The following is a 15,489-nucleotide window of genomic DNA, read 5'->3' as shown; positions in this document are numbered from 1 at the left end:
CTGAGAGCTTTTGAGAATCCTTAGTGCAAAACGTTATCTTGTGTTTTTATAAACAAGTATCAGACAGGTCTTCTCTTACTAGAAACAGTGGGAAAATCCATATGCATGAATATAAAATAATAACTGTGTAAGTAGCAATCAGTCAAACCTTTTTTTGATCACTATGGGCAAGTAACCTTTGAATTTGAGCTAGGTAGAGCCCATTCAAACATGAACCCATGTGACCTAGTCCAACACTGAAGTGTAGGCACACTTCTACATGTAACAGCAAGGATGCTTAAGCAGAGCTGATTACGTGTGGCAGCGAGGCTGCAACTGAAAGGATTTAAAGTGGATGAGATGTGGGTCATACTGGCTTAAGGCTTCCTGTGGCCGACAAGTCAGTTTTGCTGTTCTAAGCTCTTGTTGCCCTGGCATAAGTATTTTTCGTATCATTATAATTGGTAAAATTATTTTTATTTAAATCACTCTCTTGGCTTTGAGAGAACAGAATTATGTTTCCAAATCAACAGATGTTTCTGTTAAACTGTTTAAACTACATACAGCACTGTAGTCCAGCCACATTATTGTAACAGCATAATTTCTGAATGGAATGAACTACTACATCAGGTAGGTCAGTGGGGTTAGAATGAAGAGCCCTTCTTTTCACTCCGTAAGCTGGACATTGACAATATTCCCCTTATTTTCGGGAAAACAAGTAATAGAACTTTTAAATTAGAAGTGGTAGGATTGATCCATTAGGGACACAAAGGAAATATACGCAAGTATCTTTCAGTGTGTAACTTGCTTTTTGTGACCTTTTCCCAGGTAATTACCCTTAAGCTTGAAATACGTCCTGTCTCAGGATGCGGGATTAGAGAAGGAGCATTCCCTCAGGCTGTTGGAGCACTTGTCTGTGGCACTAGGTGGTTGTGGGGGAGCAGCAGGATGAATGCAGACCCCCAGCAAGATCCCCTACTCATGGCTGCAGGTCACCTTCCCGGTGGTGTGAGTGCAGCAGACACCAGGCTGGGAAGCTGCACCTGCAGAAGGTGGGGCCCTGCCCCTCTTCAGCAGATCCAGCAATGTAAGTGCGGGGATGAGGGCATGCGAGGAGTGAGCCTGGGCAACGCAGTGTACACTTTGGGAATCAGACCTGGCAGGTCTAAAGCACCTTCAGGATGGTCCCTTGGATCCTTCTTTGTATTAACAGCAGCTCCTGCTCTCACAAGATCAGAACCAGACACAATAATCAAAGGTGAAAGCAGGTAGGGCAGGACGGACGATGAGAAGGCACGTTGCAATGTTGAATTAAATAATCAAGGTCCTGTTCCTAAACCCATTGAAATCAATAAAATGTCTGCTGTTGCCCTTAGTGAGCTATTGCAAGAGGCCCTGTTTGACTTAGTTAAAATAGAATGTGACATCAATATTTTCAACCAATATGAAAACAAATACAAGTGGAGCAATATTTGGAGTTAATGCAGCTTAGTGGTCACTGGAAAACCACAGGATGGGCACTCTTGCGAGAAATATCTGTCTTTAGTTTAGTTGGGATTCTGATGAAACAAATATGCTTGAATTGCCAACTTGGATGCAGCTGGGATGCCTCTACCTCATAGGCTATTTCTTTAAACCGGAGACATCAGTCTCTGAAGGGCCTTCCTACATACTTCTCTTGGTGTTCGGGAAGTTCTTGGTGTGTGCAAAGCCTTTCTTTGCCATGGCACAGCTTGGCCACCAGCAAAGGCTGACTGCAAGGACTTTCGTGATTCTATAATGGCAGTTATCTTCTCTTGCCTCCTTGCTGGTCTGTAAGCACTCACCTGTGACAGTGGTACTTTGGATGTGTAGTTGAGCTGCAGAACTCAGCTTTCATACGTTGTGGGTGCTGAAATCTCAGAACGGTTCAGAGAGAGGCTGCACAAGTTCATGGAAAACAGCCAGTGAGGATGGCTGTGTCACTGGAAATGCCCGGCACAGATGCCCAGCAGTCTGAAACAACCAGAAGCTGCTGGAGTACTTGAAATTATCATCCATGTTTGTCTTTTTCTACCCTTTGTTAGATACCCAATTTCTGACCACTGTTGGAGCCAGAAGACTTTGGTCTCATGCCACAGTGACTGTTCTTATGTTACTAGGATCATATCTCATTTTCTTCATCCATAACACAGGAGAAATAATTTTATAAGAGCAGATGACTATTCTCAGTAACTCTCCCAAGATGAAGGTAGCTAAGCAGGGTCTCTTTTTTCCCCCGGGTTAATTATTAATTGCATTTAAAGTTTGTCAGTGTTGAACTGAACACCTTCAAGACAGAAACCCACTGTATAAGGGGGGGGGGGGTGGTATTTGAAATATTACTGTATCATCTCTGGTATGTTCTTGGTGCTGTGATTTATGTGGCCTAACAGAAAAGAAGGGAAAGATGTTGAGACTGTTCTGATTTAGGTCCATCTTTACTTCAACTTGCCTTTTTTCATTTCTTTGGTATTGCTTGCTTTTCAATTAAAAAAATAGATACACTCAAGGTACAGAAAGAGGCAGGACATAGTTTTATATATAAATATCCTCAGTTCCAGTTCAGTGACACTAATTTCCTGCATGGAACTTTGAGGGACATACTGTCTTTGCATATTCTGTAAAATAACAATGAGAGAGTGTAGAGCTTTTCTTTTAACCTTGATATCTTTTCTCTCAGTAAATATCAAATGAAACCTCTATAGCATGGATACGTGATTGCCAACTCACTTCCAGAGTAACTGTACTTTTAGAGTTAGGTACCTATAGAATTACTAGTATGTGATTAGTAGCTAAGGGTGTGGATTAAGCAGTGAGCAGGACAGGAGGCCATTTATAACTGTACCTATGCTTCCACAGTTAGCTTTGTGCTTTTACTTTCTGCAAGGATTATTTTGCTGCTTTTCTAGGAATACCTAGTTCTGTAGGTACTGACACGGCCGGATATGCTAATACACGCAATCCCTCTGAATAAAGAGTTGAATTAAGTACATTGTTACTCTGCCCTGTCATTCCAAGTGGTTTTGTGCCTATCAAAACATTTGTTACCTCCATCCTCATCCCTCAAGAGGAGGTACTCAGGGAAGAGCTTCCTGAGCAGAGGGAGAAGGCTGCCCACCTCTGCCACTTAGCTGGGTTGGAATAGCAGCAGAGGGGAGGTCAGTATCCGTGCTTGTGGGTGGAGGTGAGCTGTGTGCACACCTCCAGGCCTGGCCTAACCTGCCTCTCAGCAAGGAGCAGAAGTTTAAATCAGTGCACAATTCATAGGGACAGAGACAACGGTTGTTGCAAATTTGCAAAATATCTTGTGGATGTACTTGTGGATTATCGTGTACATGTTAGGCAGGGCATCGCTTTGGAGGGAGCCTGATTCCCCTATGGAATTGTAATCTGCCTTGTCCAGAGGGGTTTTCCACAACCGTAGACAAAATGTTGAGTTGTCCAGTGTTCATCCTTGCCAAACTATTGTCTAGGACAGCCCTTTCCCATTTTTAGCTGTTTGAAACCGGTTTTGATTTCTGGGCAGTTTCCTGAATGTACTAGAGCTTAGAACTGGAAACAACAGTCTCCATTCTGGCTATGAAGCATGCAAGGCTTCCCCCACTCCATCAGTGCCTCCCTTTTTTTTGTACCTTTGGGAACAGATTTGAGTCACGCTTCCTTGGCATGGTTTCTAGGCTTGGTTTTAACTTTGTTTTTGCACTGCCCACATGATTTATGTGGAGAGAAGCTCATTTTTGTGAGCTGGACCCCTGTTAGTGGATATGCTTCAGGGAAGATAATCACTTGTTTACATCCTCTCCTCTTGTACTCAATTACTGTTGGGTTTCACCCACTAGGTTTTTATAGAGTGCAAATGCTGATTTGCTCAGCAAATCATTGTCTGTCCACCTGAAAGCTGGCACGTAAAGCCTGGTGCTGGTCACAGCTGTGGCCATTGCAGCACTGCAGTGCCGGAGCTGATTGTCTCAGCTGGTGGGGCAGGTCTGAGGACATAACCCGGAGGCGGTGAAATCAGCAGATCAGGTCAGGAAGCTGATGCTGTATGCTGGTTTGTGCACAGGCAGACAGGAGCTGGAACCCCAGTGTAAGCATCCCCACCTCTGGATCTCACGGTGAGGTTCAGCACTCGGCGTCTGTTCACAGATCACACAGGGCTCTGTACAGGTTGAAGCCTTATAAGCTTTATTATCCCAAGTGGGAATATGTTGAATCTCACGAGTTCTGTATTTCTACATTGTGAGCTGAGGATGACACATGCTTTTCAGAGAAAACCCACCCTTTTTCTGGAACTGTGTTCTTCTGTTATTGTGCATCTGCCCACTCTCCCACTCCCCTCCTACACACCGTTTGTGGCAGCATGGCTGTATATTCTGCTTTTCTGATGTAGCACCTCCACAATACGTTTTCTATGTTTAGGGAGAAATTGCTCAGTCTCCATTTTTAATTGAAAATGTAATCTTCAGACTGATGTCTGCAGAAGGATTTCTTTTTGTTAGGATCTGTATACGCAATGCGATGACAAGCCTTTTTCTACTTTTTTTTTTTTTTTTTTTAGGAAAATCTGTCTTAAAACAGAACACTTCTTTCCTGCAGGGACATAAGCTGTGTCAAACATTGATACATACGTTATGTTCTTCTCCCCAGACAAGATATGTTCTTTCTAAAATAATCTATTGAAAGTCACTCCTTTTTTTTTTTTTTTTTTTTAGCACACAATAATGAAATATTTTTATGTCCCTTTGAGGTTAGGGAGAAAATGTTTGTGGAACATAATAGCCAACTCATAGAGCTGGCCTGAAGTTCTTCTTTACCAGTAATCCTATAAAGAATCATTTTATTTTACTTGGCACCAACTTGAACTTCACTTTTGTTCGGTTCCGGTGTCTGATGTTTTTCTCTTGTGTAGCCAGGGTGAGAAAGTACATCAAGTCCTTGGTTAATTTTTAAGCAAGTTTTCTGCAAGAATAATTATTTGACACTGAGGTGATGAGCCTGCATGTATCAATCATCAAAAGATGACAAATGGTTTAATAATAACGATTGCTGTAAACCCTTCTGTGTATCAAACCCTGCTGTGTAGCGGGATTTAACTATTTAATGGCTTACACACCTTGAACCATGATTTAGGGTCCTAGGACTGGGATTTTTAAGTGTGGTGGCTTGTGATTTGATCTTATTTTCAAACTTCTTGTTTAAGATGCCATGAAAAGGTTGGAAAGGTGTCAGGAAAGTTCAGTTCTAGACTACCAGCTGTTAATTTCTGGTTTACAAGTGATGCTACTTGTGAGGTTCATACAATGTTCAGAAGACAAGGTGTGCCAGAGTCCTATAAAGGATTCCAATTTCCCCCTTTATTTTATTCCCATGGCTGCCTCCACCTGTCTCTCTATTCTGGTGGCTGTTGCTGCAGCCACTTGTGTTTTAGCCATTAGCTTTGTGTAGCCTAGTTTTTCACAAATGGGAACAACTGGGAAAAAGTCAGCCTGTACGAACAGAGGAGCCAGAAAAAGCTGGGCTGGCACTCCCTGCCCTGCGACTTCCCATGGCTCCTTCTACTAGGGACATGTGCTTTTGGTTGAATGCACAGATCACTGGCTCAAACACAAAATAGATTCCTGTTTTAAAGATGCTCTTGTAGTGCTTTGTCATTTTCATATATAATCCTTTGTGAAAATTTGGTCTATGATATTCTCAAAGTGAAACCTTATAGTACTAATGGCAGTCATCAATGAGGATTAGTTCCATGGTGACAGTAAAATGGTCCTAGTTCACATGAACTGGAGACCACCAAGTTCTGTGGGTACCACAGTTCGTGAGGGGGGAATTTGGGCTGATCTATGAGCTGCTGTCACGTGAAGAGCTCTCAGGATGTCTGTCACTCCCGTGGTGGGGCTATGTTACAGAGAAATTAATGGTGTTTGGCTCTAGGGACCGTTCAGTACAATTCCCTGAAGTCAGGGAATATATTGCAGAGGGAAACTTGGCTCAGGGAGTTGTTTCTTTGATTTGGTGGGGTTCAGTGGTGCTGTCGGTGAGCTGCCCCGTCCCTGTGACTCTGGGGTGCTGACTAAGCCAGGGATGCAGACAGCTCTGCTGCACTGGGGAGTCACATCCTGCCTGTCCCTCAGCACCTGCCTGAAGGGGACCGGAGCAGTGGTGTTGGAGGGGGCTGAAATGGGATCAGTTGTCTGCTAGCAACTAATGCAAAGGCGCTTTTGATCTACCCGTGTCCTGTTTTGATGAATAAAAGCTTGATGCTAAAATAGTGATAAGAATTACCCAGGGAGGCGGGAGTAAAACTTTGATGTGCTGGTTTAGCGGGGGGGACAGCAATGAGGAAATGACAGACCCATCTGTCTCTGATATTAACGCTAGTAATTAGTGTTCCAAACCCAAATGATATTTGGGGAGTGGGGGGGATTAAGTAGCAACATACTGTTTACTGTCTCTTTCGGTCGCTGTTGGTCCGCAGCTCTAAGCACTGTCCATCTGCAAGGCAGGCCTTCAGAATTTGTCTTAGGAAGTGCCTGAAAGCAGCTCTTGAGGTTGAATAATAACAAATAGCATCCTTGGTGGTATTATTTTTACTTCGGTGGGGTTGAGCTGAGCGGGGCAGGCTGAGCCCGGATGACGCTGCGTGCTCCGTGCTGTCCCGCCTCGCTGCGTTCGGTTCGCTGCTGAATGCAGCTCTCCTGGTGCAGCCTCACGTGGCTGCAGAGAGGCACAATGAGGACTTGAGCACTGCCAGCCCTTTCCAGGCGTCTCTCCTGCTGCCTGCAGGTGAGCAGGCTGAGCCTGGGCTCTTCCAGCCCCGTACATTTGCCTCCCGGCTTTCTCTGGACCGCCTCGGCAGTGAGGGAGGATCGTGAGGAGGAGAGGAGCAGGAAGGCGTGTGCCGGGCTCCGGCACAGGCGGTCGCAGCAGCAGCAGCAAGTCACTAAGTCAGACTGCACCATTTTCTTCTCACCCTGCGTAAAGGCGATGTGAGAAGCTGACGGGAGCGGCCCCCTCCCCCACTTGCTGGGGATGCTGAAGTGGAGCCCTCCTCTCAGCCAGAAGACGCAGCCTCTCTGGAGGAATCCCAAAAGACCTTCCCAATTTGGTGATGTGTGTTTAAAGGCCGATTTTTCTTTTCCTTCCCCCCTCCCCCCCCCCCCCGTTTGGTTTTTTTTTTTTTTTTTTTTTTTCCTCCTTCCCAGCTGAGTCTGAAGCCCGCCTTCTCTTGCAGCCACAGCCAAGCTGAAGGGCTTCCAGCCTGCTAGGAGGTATTTTCCGGCTGCTCCCTGCTCGTGTGCGTGTGGCTGCGGGCACTTTGGCACACTGCGTGCGGGGACACGGCTCTCCTGCTCCCGAGCTATGGGTGCTGCAGGGGCTGGGGCAGAGCCGTGACCTTTCCTGGGGTGCTGGAGGAGGAAGAGTGGATTACGTCGTGAACTCCTGGCTCGCAGCCAGTGCCCTTGCGGAAAAAATAAATCACCTGGATATCCGCGTGTGGTGGGAACGGCTTCCTTGGAGCTGGTGTTTTCCTCGCCAAAATGGCTCATGCAGCCGCTTCCATTAAAAAAGTTCGAGAGTCTGAAATTGAAGAGAGGGAGAGAAACCTTGAGAAGGAAAGGAAAAGGCAGCGGAAAATCTCTAGGGCTGATCGGAAACGCAAGGTATGAGGGGGAAACCAGCCCCCTTCTCCCTTTCCCCCCAACCCTTTCTCTGTTTATGCAGCACTTCACAGGTGTTTGCTGCCATGTGTAATGCTCTCCCCTTCATTTTCCAAACCTTTCCTATCATGTTTCCCTTTTGCATCCCTTCCCATCCCCTCTGAGCTATGCTGTGGACTTAACCGATCTGCAGTGAGATTCAAGTGCTGCCAGCCATGGCAGCCCACAGCCACACAGAAATAACGCACATAAAGATGGCACGCCGGTATTGCTGCTTTCCCTTCATGCCAAAAGGCCTGGAGCTACCTGCCATCATTCCCAGCAAGGTGTTCCAAGCCTCTGGCTGATCCGGAGAAGTTGTCAAGAAGGGAGGTGGCTGTGCTTGTGCTTTGCAGCATGAAGGTGCATTTCTCTACTTGACAACAGTATTTCCCCCCATCTCCCATTTTTAGTTCCGCTTCCCACCTCCGCAGCAATGCTCAGTGCTGCGTGTAGGACCTGCCTTGGGGTGCTGGGAGCATCAGCTGAGCTGTGTTGCAGTTTTTGGGTGTCGTTAAAGGGATTCTGGGCTAACTGCTGTGATTCAGTGTATTTACACTGCAGGTGTATTTGTCTAGGTAGGGCCTGGCACATAAGTCTGCAATCTGTCGGGTTTGCCTCTGTTACTGATAGCAATTTCTAGTTCTCTAAAGGGATATCTCTTTAGTTGGTTCAGATTTTGGGGAGGTTTCTCCTGATTTATAATTAACTGTTGTTTTCCTTCTGTGTTAAAAAGAGGGAATGACAACTCTCATTGTCTTGGGATAAAAAAATAAAGAAGAATAAAAAAATCAATAGAGGTGACTTGTTTGCTAGATCACTTTATAGTTTCCAAGGACACAAAAAATACAATCGTGGAGAAAATACTAAAATGAAGGTTCTGTTAATCTTAGCTTTAGGACTGTGATACATTGGGAGTGCCTGTGTTAATGCCTCCTCACTGCCGTTTCTTTCCTCCCATGTCTGGATTCTCTAGCTTGTGATATGCATTAACTCATTCCCTGACACCATGTTTTTTATCCATTCTTTATAAATTTCTCTGGAAGGGAAAATAGCAAGAAGACACAGTCCTTACCCCCTGCCCCCCCTCCATTCTGCTACATTGCATGTAAAAACAAATCTCTGTATAAAGAACAACCCAGAATTCAGCCATGTAATGTTTGAATTTACAGATCCTTTTGGCAGATCTGTAGAATTCAGGAGCCATCTGCTCCCTTGGCATACCTGGGCAGTTCTGAATTTGTTTTGCATTCATTCTTAGGGATTTTTATATTCTGAACTGCATGGCTTAAATAAAATGACCAAGGCCATTTGGTGCCTTTGGGACCTTTGGGTGTGATCTCCATTACTTTTCAAAGGCTCGCTTTGCAGAGTTCATTAAGTCACATCCAAATTCTCTTTATCAAAAACAGGAATGACATTTCTAATGTATGCAGTGCCTAGATGCTGGGCAGGGCTGCTTGGGGCAGATTGTGATTACTCTCCTAATCCCTTAAATGGGACACTGCAGCATAAGGTAGTTTTCGTGATTGCATTTTTGATTGTGGAATCCTCTATAAAACAGCCTTTAAAAAAAAATGTACTTAATGTGTGGATGTCCTTCCTGGAAGGGCTTTTTTTTCTATCTGCCCAGAACTCACCTCAGTTACTTCATTACAGCATGTGTTGTTTTTCCTGATTTTCACAAATCCTATTTCCTCAACGTGTTTGATTCAAATGCCTGTTGGACTACTTTAATTAAAGCTGGATAGAATTAATACTGCCCCTTCTGCTATCTCTTTTCTCAGAGTGCTGCATATCCCTGACTGCAAGCAGGCAGGCTCAGGCCGCATTGGTGTTGGTAATCATGTGTGGTGATGCAGGCTCCTAATCAGATTTTCAGATCCAGGGACCACCAGTGGGCTTTGCTTAGAAAATATGGAGAACACTTCAGGGTTGTGTGCATTTCCTCCTTTTTAATATTCAGCCCCTGCTCCTGGCTCCCTTCTACTGCGGCTGTACCTTGCTGTTACATAAACAAGTGCCTGGCTGCACCCTAAACTTGCCTTCAGTCAGATGGTTGGGGGTGGGTCAGGCTGGGCTTTTCCATTCTGCTCCTGCTGCAGGAGACACAGCAGGACAGGGATGAGTTGTTTATGTCTGTATCTAAACTTGCTTGTGCTGTGCAGAATGAAGGGTGCAGAGCAGATCAGATAGGTGGGTATATATGCACCCCCATCATATACACAGAACAACCCAAATACAGACTGTATGGTACATACACAGTATTTTTATTTAGTCATCAGTTTAAGTGAGATACATATCTGTGAGATATTTATGTATCTGTCTCTTTAATTCCTGAAGAGCACTAAATGGTTTTACTGTGAAATGGGATTATCTCCTAGTAGGAGCCCTCCCAGTTTTTGTTGACTTTCTTGGGAAATGGAGGCTAGGAGCAAATTAGGTGTGCAGGTCCATGAGAGGCAAAATACAAATGAATATTTTTTTGCTTGCTCTCAGCACTTAAAGTCTTTCTGCATAGGGGGAATTTGGTTCCAGCTTTGTGATTTGTTTGAAAGGTCTTACACTGCAGCAGGTGGATTCTCCCTACAGTGGAGATCCATTTTGTTTGCAGAAGGATCATTAGAATGGGGGAATATGTCGGGTGTTGGGGACTGCCTTTCCCAACCCTCATTTGGATACATGCCATGCACCAGTATGTGCGGAGAGCATGAAGCACTCATTTGGCCTTGTGACCGAAACTTTTCCTGTGTCCCTGGAGCACCCTGATTATGCAAAAGGGTAAATGAAGGGCCATGGCTTTAGTTCTCCCACTCTGCCCGGCTGCTGGGCGTCTGTGAGTACCGTCCCACCCTTCTCCAAGCTCCCGGGGATGGTGCAGGGCATGGGCTCATTGTGGCTCTGCCTCTTGAATGTTTTGCCGTGTGACCATCGGCCGTCTGGGCAGCAGCAGCACCGCCGCAAACCGTGGCTGCAGCCTCTGTGCTGCTGGGGTAGGACCAGAATGTTCTGAGATCTCATCACGGCTGCTGCTTGACGTAGCCCCAGGCCCTTACAGCCCCCAGGCCAGCAGCAGAGCTGCGAGCAGTGAGCTGCTCACATCATCCTTTGGCCATCCTTAGTGGTTCTTTAAAGATGAACAGAATTATTCCACGCTCAAAAACTGGGAAAAGGAGTTTGCAGGCTGATGACCCTCTCCTGCATTCTTTTTGAGATTGACTGAGTTGATTTAAAAAACCAGTTGACAAGAGGCAGGTCTGCTTATCTTGCATCCAAATTGGAAATTTTCCCTTTTAGGCAGGTGGAACCTTTTCTTGCAATGTGGAAAAAATTTTCTTGCAATGTGTGCAAACACGTGTATGTAAACAGCCCCCCAGCCTTCTGAATAGTTGTGTGGATACCCAAGTGTATCAAGAGCATTAAAAGCCAGGTAGTAACTCAGGAGGTGAGCAGCTTCAAGTGTACAGATTATATTGAAATGTAGGCATGACTAATTCCGTTTTACCTAAATTCACGATACATAAGGCCCAGCCCCACTTGCCTCTCGGTGTCTTTGGAGAGGGCTGCCTGTGGTTCACCCTTTGCAGAGTGAGGTGAGGGAACTGGGGTGATTCCATGACGGTCACTCACTGAGTCAGCAGCAAAACTGGAATTATAGCTTGGGAATCCAGCTGCCTAGCCCCCGGCTCTATGTAACACGCACTTGCTTCTCCCTGTCTAAAGTACTTCTCTAAGCAGACACAGCTTCCTGTCTCTGCATGTGACAAGCGTTGAAAAGATTTCTGAAAACCCACATAAAATCCCAAAGAAAAAAGCTTGTTATAAAAATGGGTTCTGCTGCCAAATAACACTGATATTTGAATGTTACAGACGTGGTAAGCTGATGGCTGTTACTATTTTGCCATCGGTCATGGGGACAGTTTTTGACATCTGGTCTCTACTAGCAGTAGTTGGGTATTTATTTAGCATTTAGTATTATAAAAAGGTTTTAAAAACTTTTATACCTTCTTGAGGGCCAGATTCATGAGTTCAGCATTCTTAGCATAAAATGTTGCACAGCATCTGGAATATTCATCACTGTTTGCTAAAAGGGATTGAGAACCGATAACATCAGGTGAATTTTGTCCTTCCCTTGACACCTCAAGCACTGCTGAAGCTCACACAGAACTGCTGCTGGACAATATCTGCCGAAAGACAAGGATGGAGGGATTCTGCTCTCAGCAGAATTCCAGCGTGTGTGGGGAAGAGGCAACATGCAGTAAGTGGCTTCCATTATGGAGCTGCAGGAGACAGGGAATGAGTTTGCTTTGTTTTACCTCAACAGCAGACCTTGTTTCACATTACCATCTTCTTTTTCAGAAAAGAAAAAATGAAAGACTTCTCACGTTATAGAAAATGTTGTCAGATTTGTCTTAGATCCAGGCCCATTTGAATTTCAGGCGCATCTTTGGCAGGGAGGAGGGGGGGTGTTTGTCATTGGGTATATTGGCTCTGCAGTGAGGCTGGCAGCCCCAGAGTTCATCCCTTTGGAAAGGGCCAGAGTTCAGTGAGCAAGGAGGACATGGAGGAACTAAGGAGTGCTTGGGTGTGCTAGAAAAAGGCATCCCAAGGAGGAGGAAGCTGCACAGAGATCCAGTTCTTTGCTCTTGGTCACTCCTTTGTTGGTTCATGGATGCCACTATCTCACCTGGTGTGAACCTGCTGCAGGATCCCTGTGGGGTTTGTATCAGGATAAGGAAGGGAAGAGTCTCTCACTGCTTGACCTCTGTATACTGAACTTTCAAGGTTCATTGCAGCTTTAACCTGCTGTTCTTTCCTTAGCACTGAATATGTCTTGTCTCTTCAGTGTTTTGTTCTTGCCTTGGCAAGCATCTCTGTGATTCACTAGAATTTCTAGATGTTTCAAATGCCTCTCCAGCCATGAAAAAAACTTTTTTGGTGTTTTGTAATGGAGCGTTTGCGTAGGAGGTGCCTATTCCTGATGCCCTTAGAGCATTTTCCTTCTGTATCTCAAGCTTATGTTTTCCTTATGGAGCTATTTCTGGGCATGAAAATAATACCTCACTAGTTTGCTTCCTTGTGAAATGGAGCTTCTTTAGATGACGTTGCACTTCAGAATAGACTGGGACTTGCTGCTTCATTTTCTCTGTGTCCTGTTTGAGGGGTGTGATGTGCATGGGCACAAATACAGTGTTCCAAAATGAAGCAAGATTAATGATCTCCGATTCCTTTGCTTCTGATGGGAAAGGAGCAATTTTCAAGTTTAAATTTGCTCACCTTTATATTGTTGTCTAATCATTCCTTGATTTCTCTGTGGTATTTAAGTTAATTTCCTTGATAGTTATAGAAATACAAGATTTATTTGCTCTTAAGAAATTATATGTAGACAGTATTTTGAAACACAGATTATTTATCTCAATGTGGTTTTGGTATTGTGGGTGGCTGTGCCTCTTCACAAGTTTAAGCTGAATGAATCCGTATCTGGAGTACTGGAGAAAATGTTAACAAGGTCTTTTGGCTCTATTGTGTGAGACACTGGATGCAGGAGGAGGAAAATATGTTCCTGGAATGCTAAATCCCTTCGCATTGTAAAGCTTGCTGGGTGCAATCCAATGTCATGGCAGACCCGTTGGATTTTATGGCTGGATTAACTCATTATGTGATTGTTTCCATAAAATTATGAAAGTGTCCAGAATGCCCAAGTTTGTCTCTCACCTTGTCTTAATCAGTAAAAAGAACTTCTGCTGAGCTTTTAAAAGAGCAGCCTAGAGAGGAGAAATGTCAGCACCTACCTATGGTGACTGTCCACCTATCCTGTCTCTGCAAATTTAACTTAGCAGGAATGATTAAAAAAAGTTGAGGGAGCATTTGCACATTGTAGGAAATCATCCCTGATAAACTTTTCTGGCTTTGGGGATGATTTTGTTTGCCTCCTTGTAAGCTATTTTGTGTCCTTTAAATTCGTGGTTTTTCCTGCACCACTGGAAGAATTATCATGTGATGTTTGGGCAGCTTTGTGTTAAGCAGTTAAAAAAAAATGTTTAATGAGGATGTCAGATGTTAAACTGTGAAGTGTCAAGCTTTTTGAAATCTGGCTTCTGTAATTTAGTCCCTCAGGCTTTTCCACTGAACTCCTGGGGAAAGTTTGGCACCTGAAGTGAGAGTGGCATATGAGTGCTGAGTTGATAGTTTAATGGTGAAAGCTGGAGCCATGCCCTGGTGGATATATTTGCCAATCTATGGTGCATCCAGAGGGTGGGAACAGGGAGTACAGCCCTGAGCAGGGTAGCAGGAGTGCTGCCATTCAGGCACCACCTCATTCCCTGACATGGTGCAAAATACTACAGCTGGCAGTCAGATGGATTTTCATACTTTATTGACTTGACTCTGCTTAAATAACATCTTCTGGGTTACTTTTTGAGAAAGTAGGTGCTGCTTCAAGTGTTGTGAAAAATAATTCCTGTTCTCTGTTTCAATCCCAGGCAGCTCCGTTTGCTCTTGTGGGGCTGGTAGTTTTGTTTGAGTGTCTGCTGAGCTCTTCCATACTTGTCTACATCTTGATGAATGTGCCTGTTAGCAACCTGTCCTTTTAGCCCTAGACAGCTATAATCAACATTTTTCTTCCTGTTCAGTCCATGGGGTTGTCCAGGTAGGAGTAGATATTCCCCAGTGTTACCAAGTTCTATATCGTATTGGAGCATATAATACGAATTACTGAAATCTGATAAATGTAATCAAGTGAATTTCAGGTGGTTCACAGAGTTGGTGCTTTTCTAGGGTTTTTCTTTTGGTAATTATTTATGGAAATTCCATTTATTGTAAATAGATTTAGTGTTTTGCTTATAGTTTTTCAGAATTTGCTTCAAAACCATGTTAACACTCATTCCTATGCTAAGACCTTCTACATATGGATCAGTACAGATTAAATGCCAGCTGCCCTTTTACAAGTGACTGAAAACAAAGGCTGCAATTAAAAGAAGTCTGTAATTGCCTTCTATTTGTTGATGCTAATGAAGGATTTAGCATGTTAACCTCCCCAAAATCTAGCGGGTTCATTAGCTCCTTAGGGCTTTGGAAAAGACACATTTTAGGGAGGTGAGCCTGAGTAAGGTTTCAGAGTACACGTTTCTGTTTAAGATCAGCTTTTTGTCCTCCAGCAGAATCCCTTTCTGATGAAGATAGGATAAGAATGAACAGGAGGAGAAAGGGGAGGGAGGTAACACAAGATTTAAAAAGTTATCCTGTTTGCCTGTGCTCTGAAACAGCCCGGTGAGACTGATTGTCTGGGTCAGGAAAAACTCGCAGTGTTTCATAGTTAGCAAATATTAATGTGATGCTGTTCTTGTACGTGACCTGAGGAAGGGTGTGGATTTCTTTTGGCCTGATAATTTAGATCTGCCTTCTCTTTATACCTGTGTGTAAAATAAGGCAGCATTGACAAGTGATGTTCACCCAAAATGAGTGTAGCTCTTGTTTCCCCAGGCTGGCAGAAAATGATTTCAACCAACACAACCATAATTAGTAGCCTTTCTAAGCTGTTTTAGGTTGAATAATTTAAGCTTATTTTAAATTATTTACTCTTTCTGGTCTCTGCTATGCCAGGATGTCTAACAGAGACATGTCACTGCTCAGAACCAGTGAGGCTGACAGTGCAGCAGGAGACCTGAGCAGACAAAAGCCACTTTGTGCCTTGCTGCTCAGGCCATGATTTACCAGGGACTGCCTGGACCCACTCGAGCCTTCTTGTTCCCCTGCTTCATTTCTTTTTAAAGGCACCAGTGTAGCAGGGAGG

The 15,489-nt window shown here is 44.4% G+C and overlaps 1 protein-coding gene across 22 annotated transcripts in view; it reads left to right on the top strand.

The window, feature by feature from the left end:
• The window catches only part of LOC116444642 (ankyrin-2-like), a 278,123-nt gene that overhangs the window by 121,407 nt on the left and 141,227 nt on the right, over positions 1 to 15,489 (top strand). For 2 of the 22 annotated variants that reach the window (XM_032110228.1, XM_032110238.1), the window contains exon 1: positions 6,809 to 7,661. The exons of 16 other annotated variants lie outside the window; for them this stretch is intronic. In XM_032110228.1, the coding sequence (XP_031966119.1) occupies positions 7,539 to 7,661 (123 nt within the window). In that variant the 5' untranslated portion in view covers positions 6,809 to 7,538. Of the gene's footprint in view, positions 1 to 6,780; positions 7,662 to 15,489 lie in introns of those variants that run through there. 4 more of the 22 variants (XM_032110203.1, XM_032110219.1, XM_032110224.1 and 1 more) reach the window with 4 other exon arrangements.

Source organism: Corvus moneduloides, chromosome 5 (assembly GCF_009650955.1).
Source record: "Corvus moneduloides isolate bCorMon1 chromosome 5, bCorMon1.pri, whole genome shotgun sequence".
NCBI lineage: Eukaryota > Metazoa > Chordata > Aves > Passeriformes > Corvidae > Corvus > Corvus moneduloides.
Note: the sequence above shows the minus strand (reverse complement) of the source record. Positions and strands in the feature narration are given on the sequence as shown.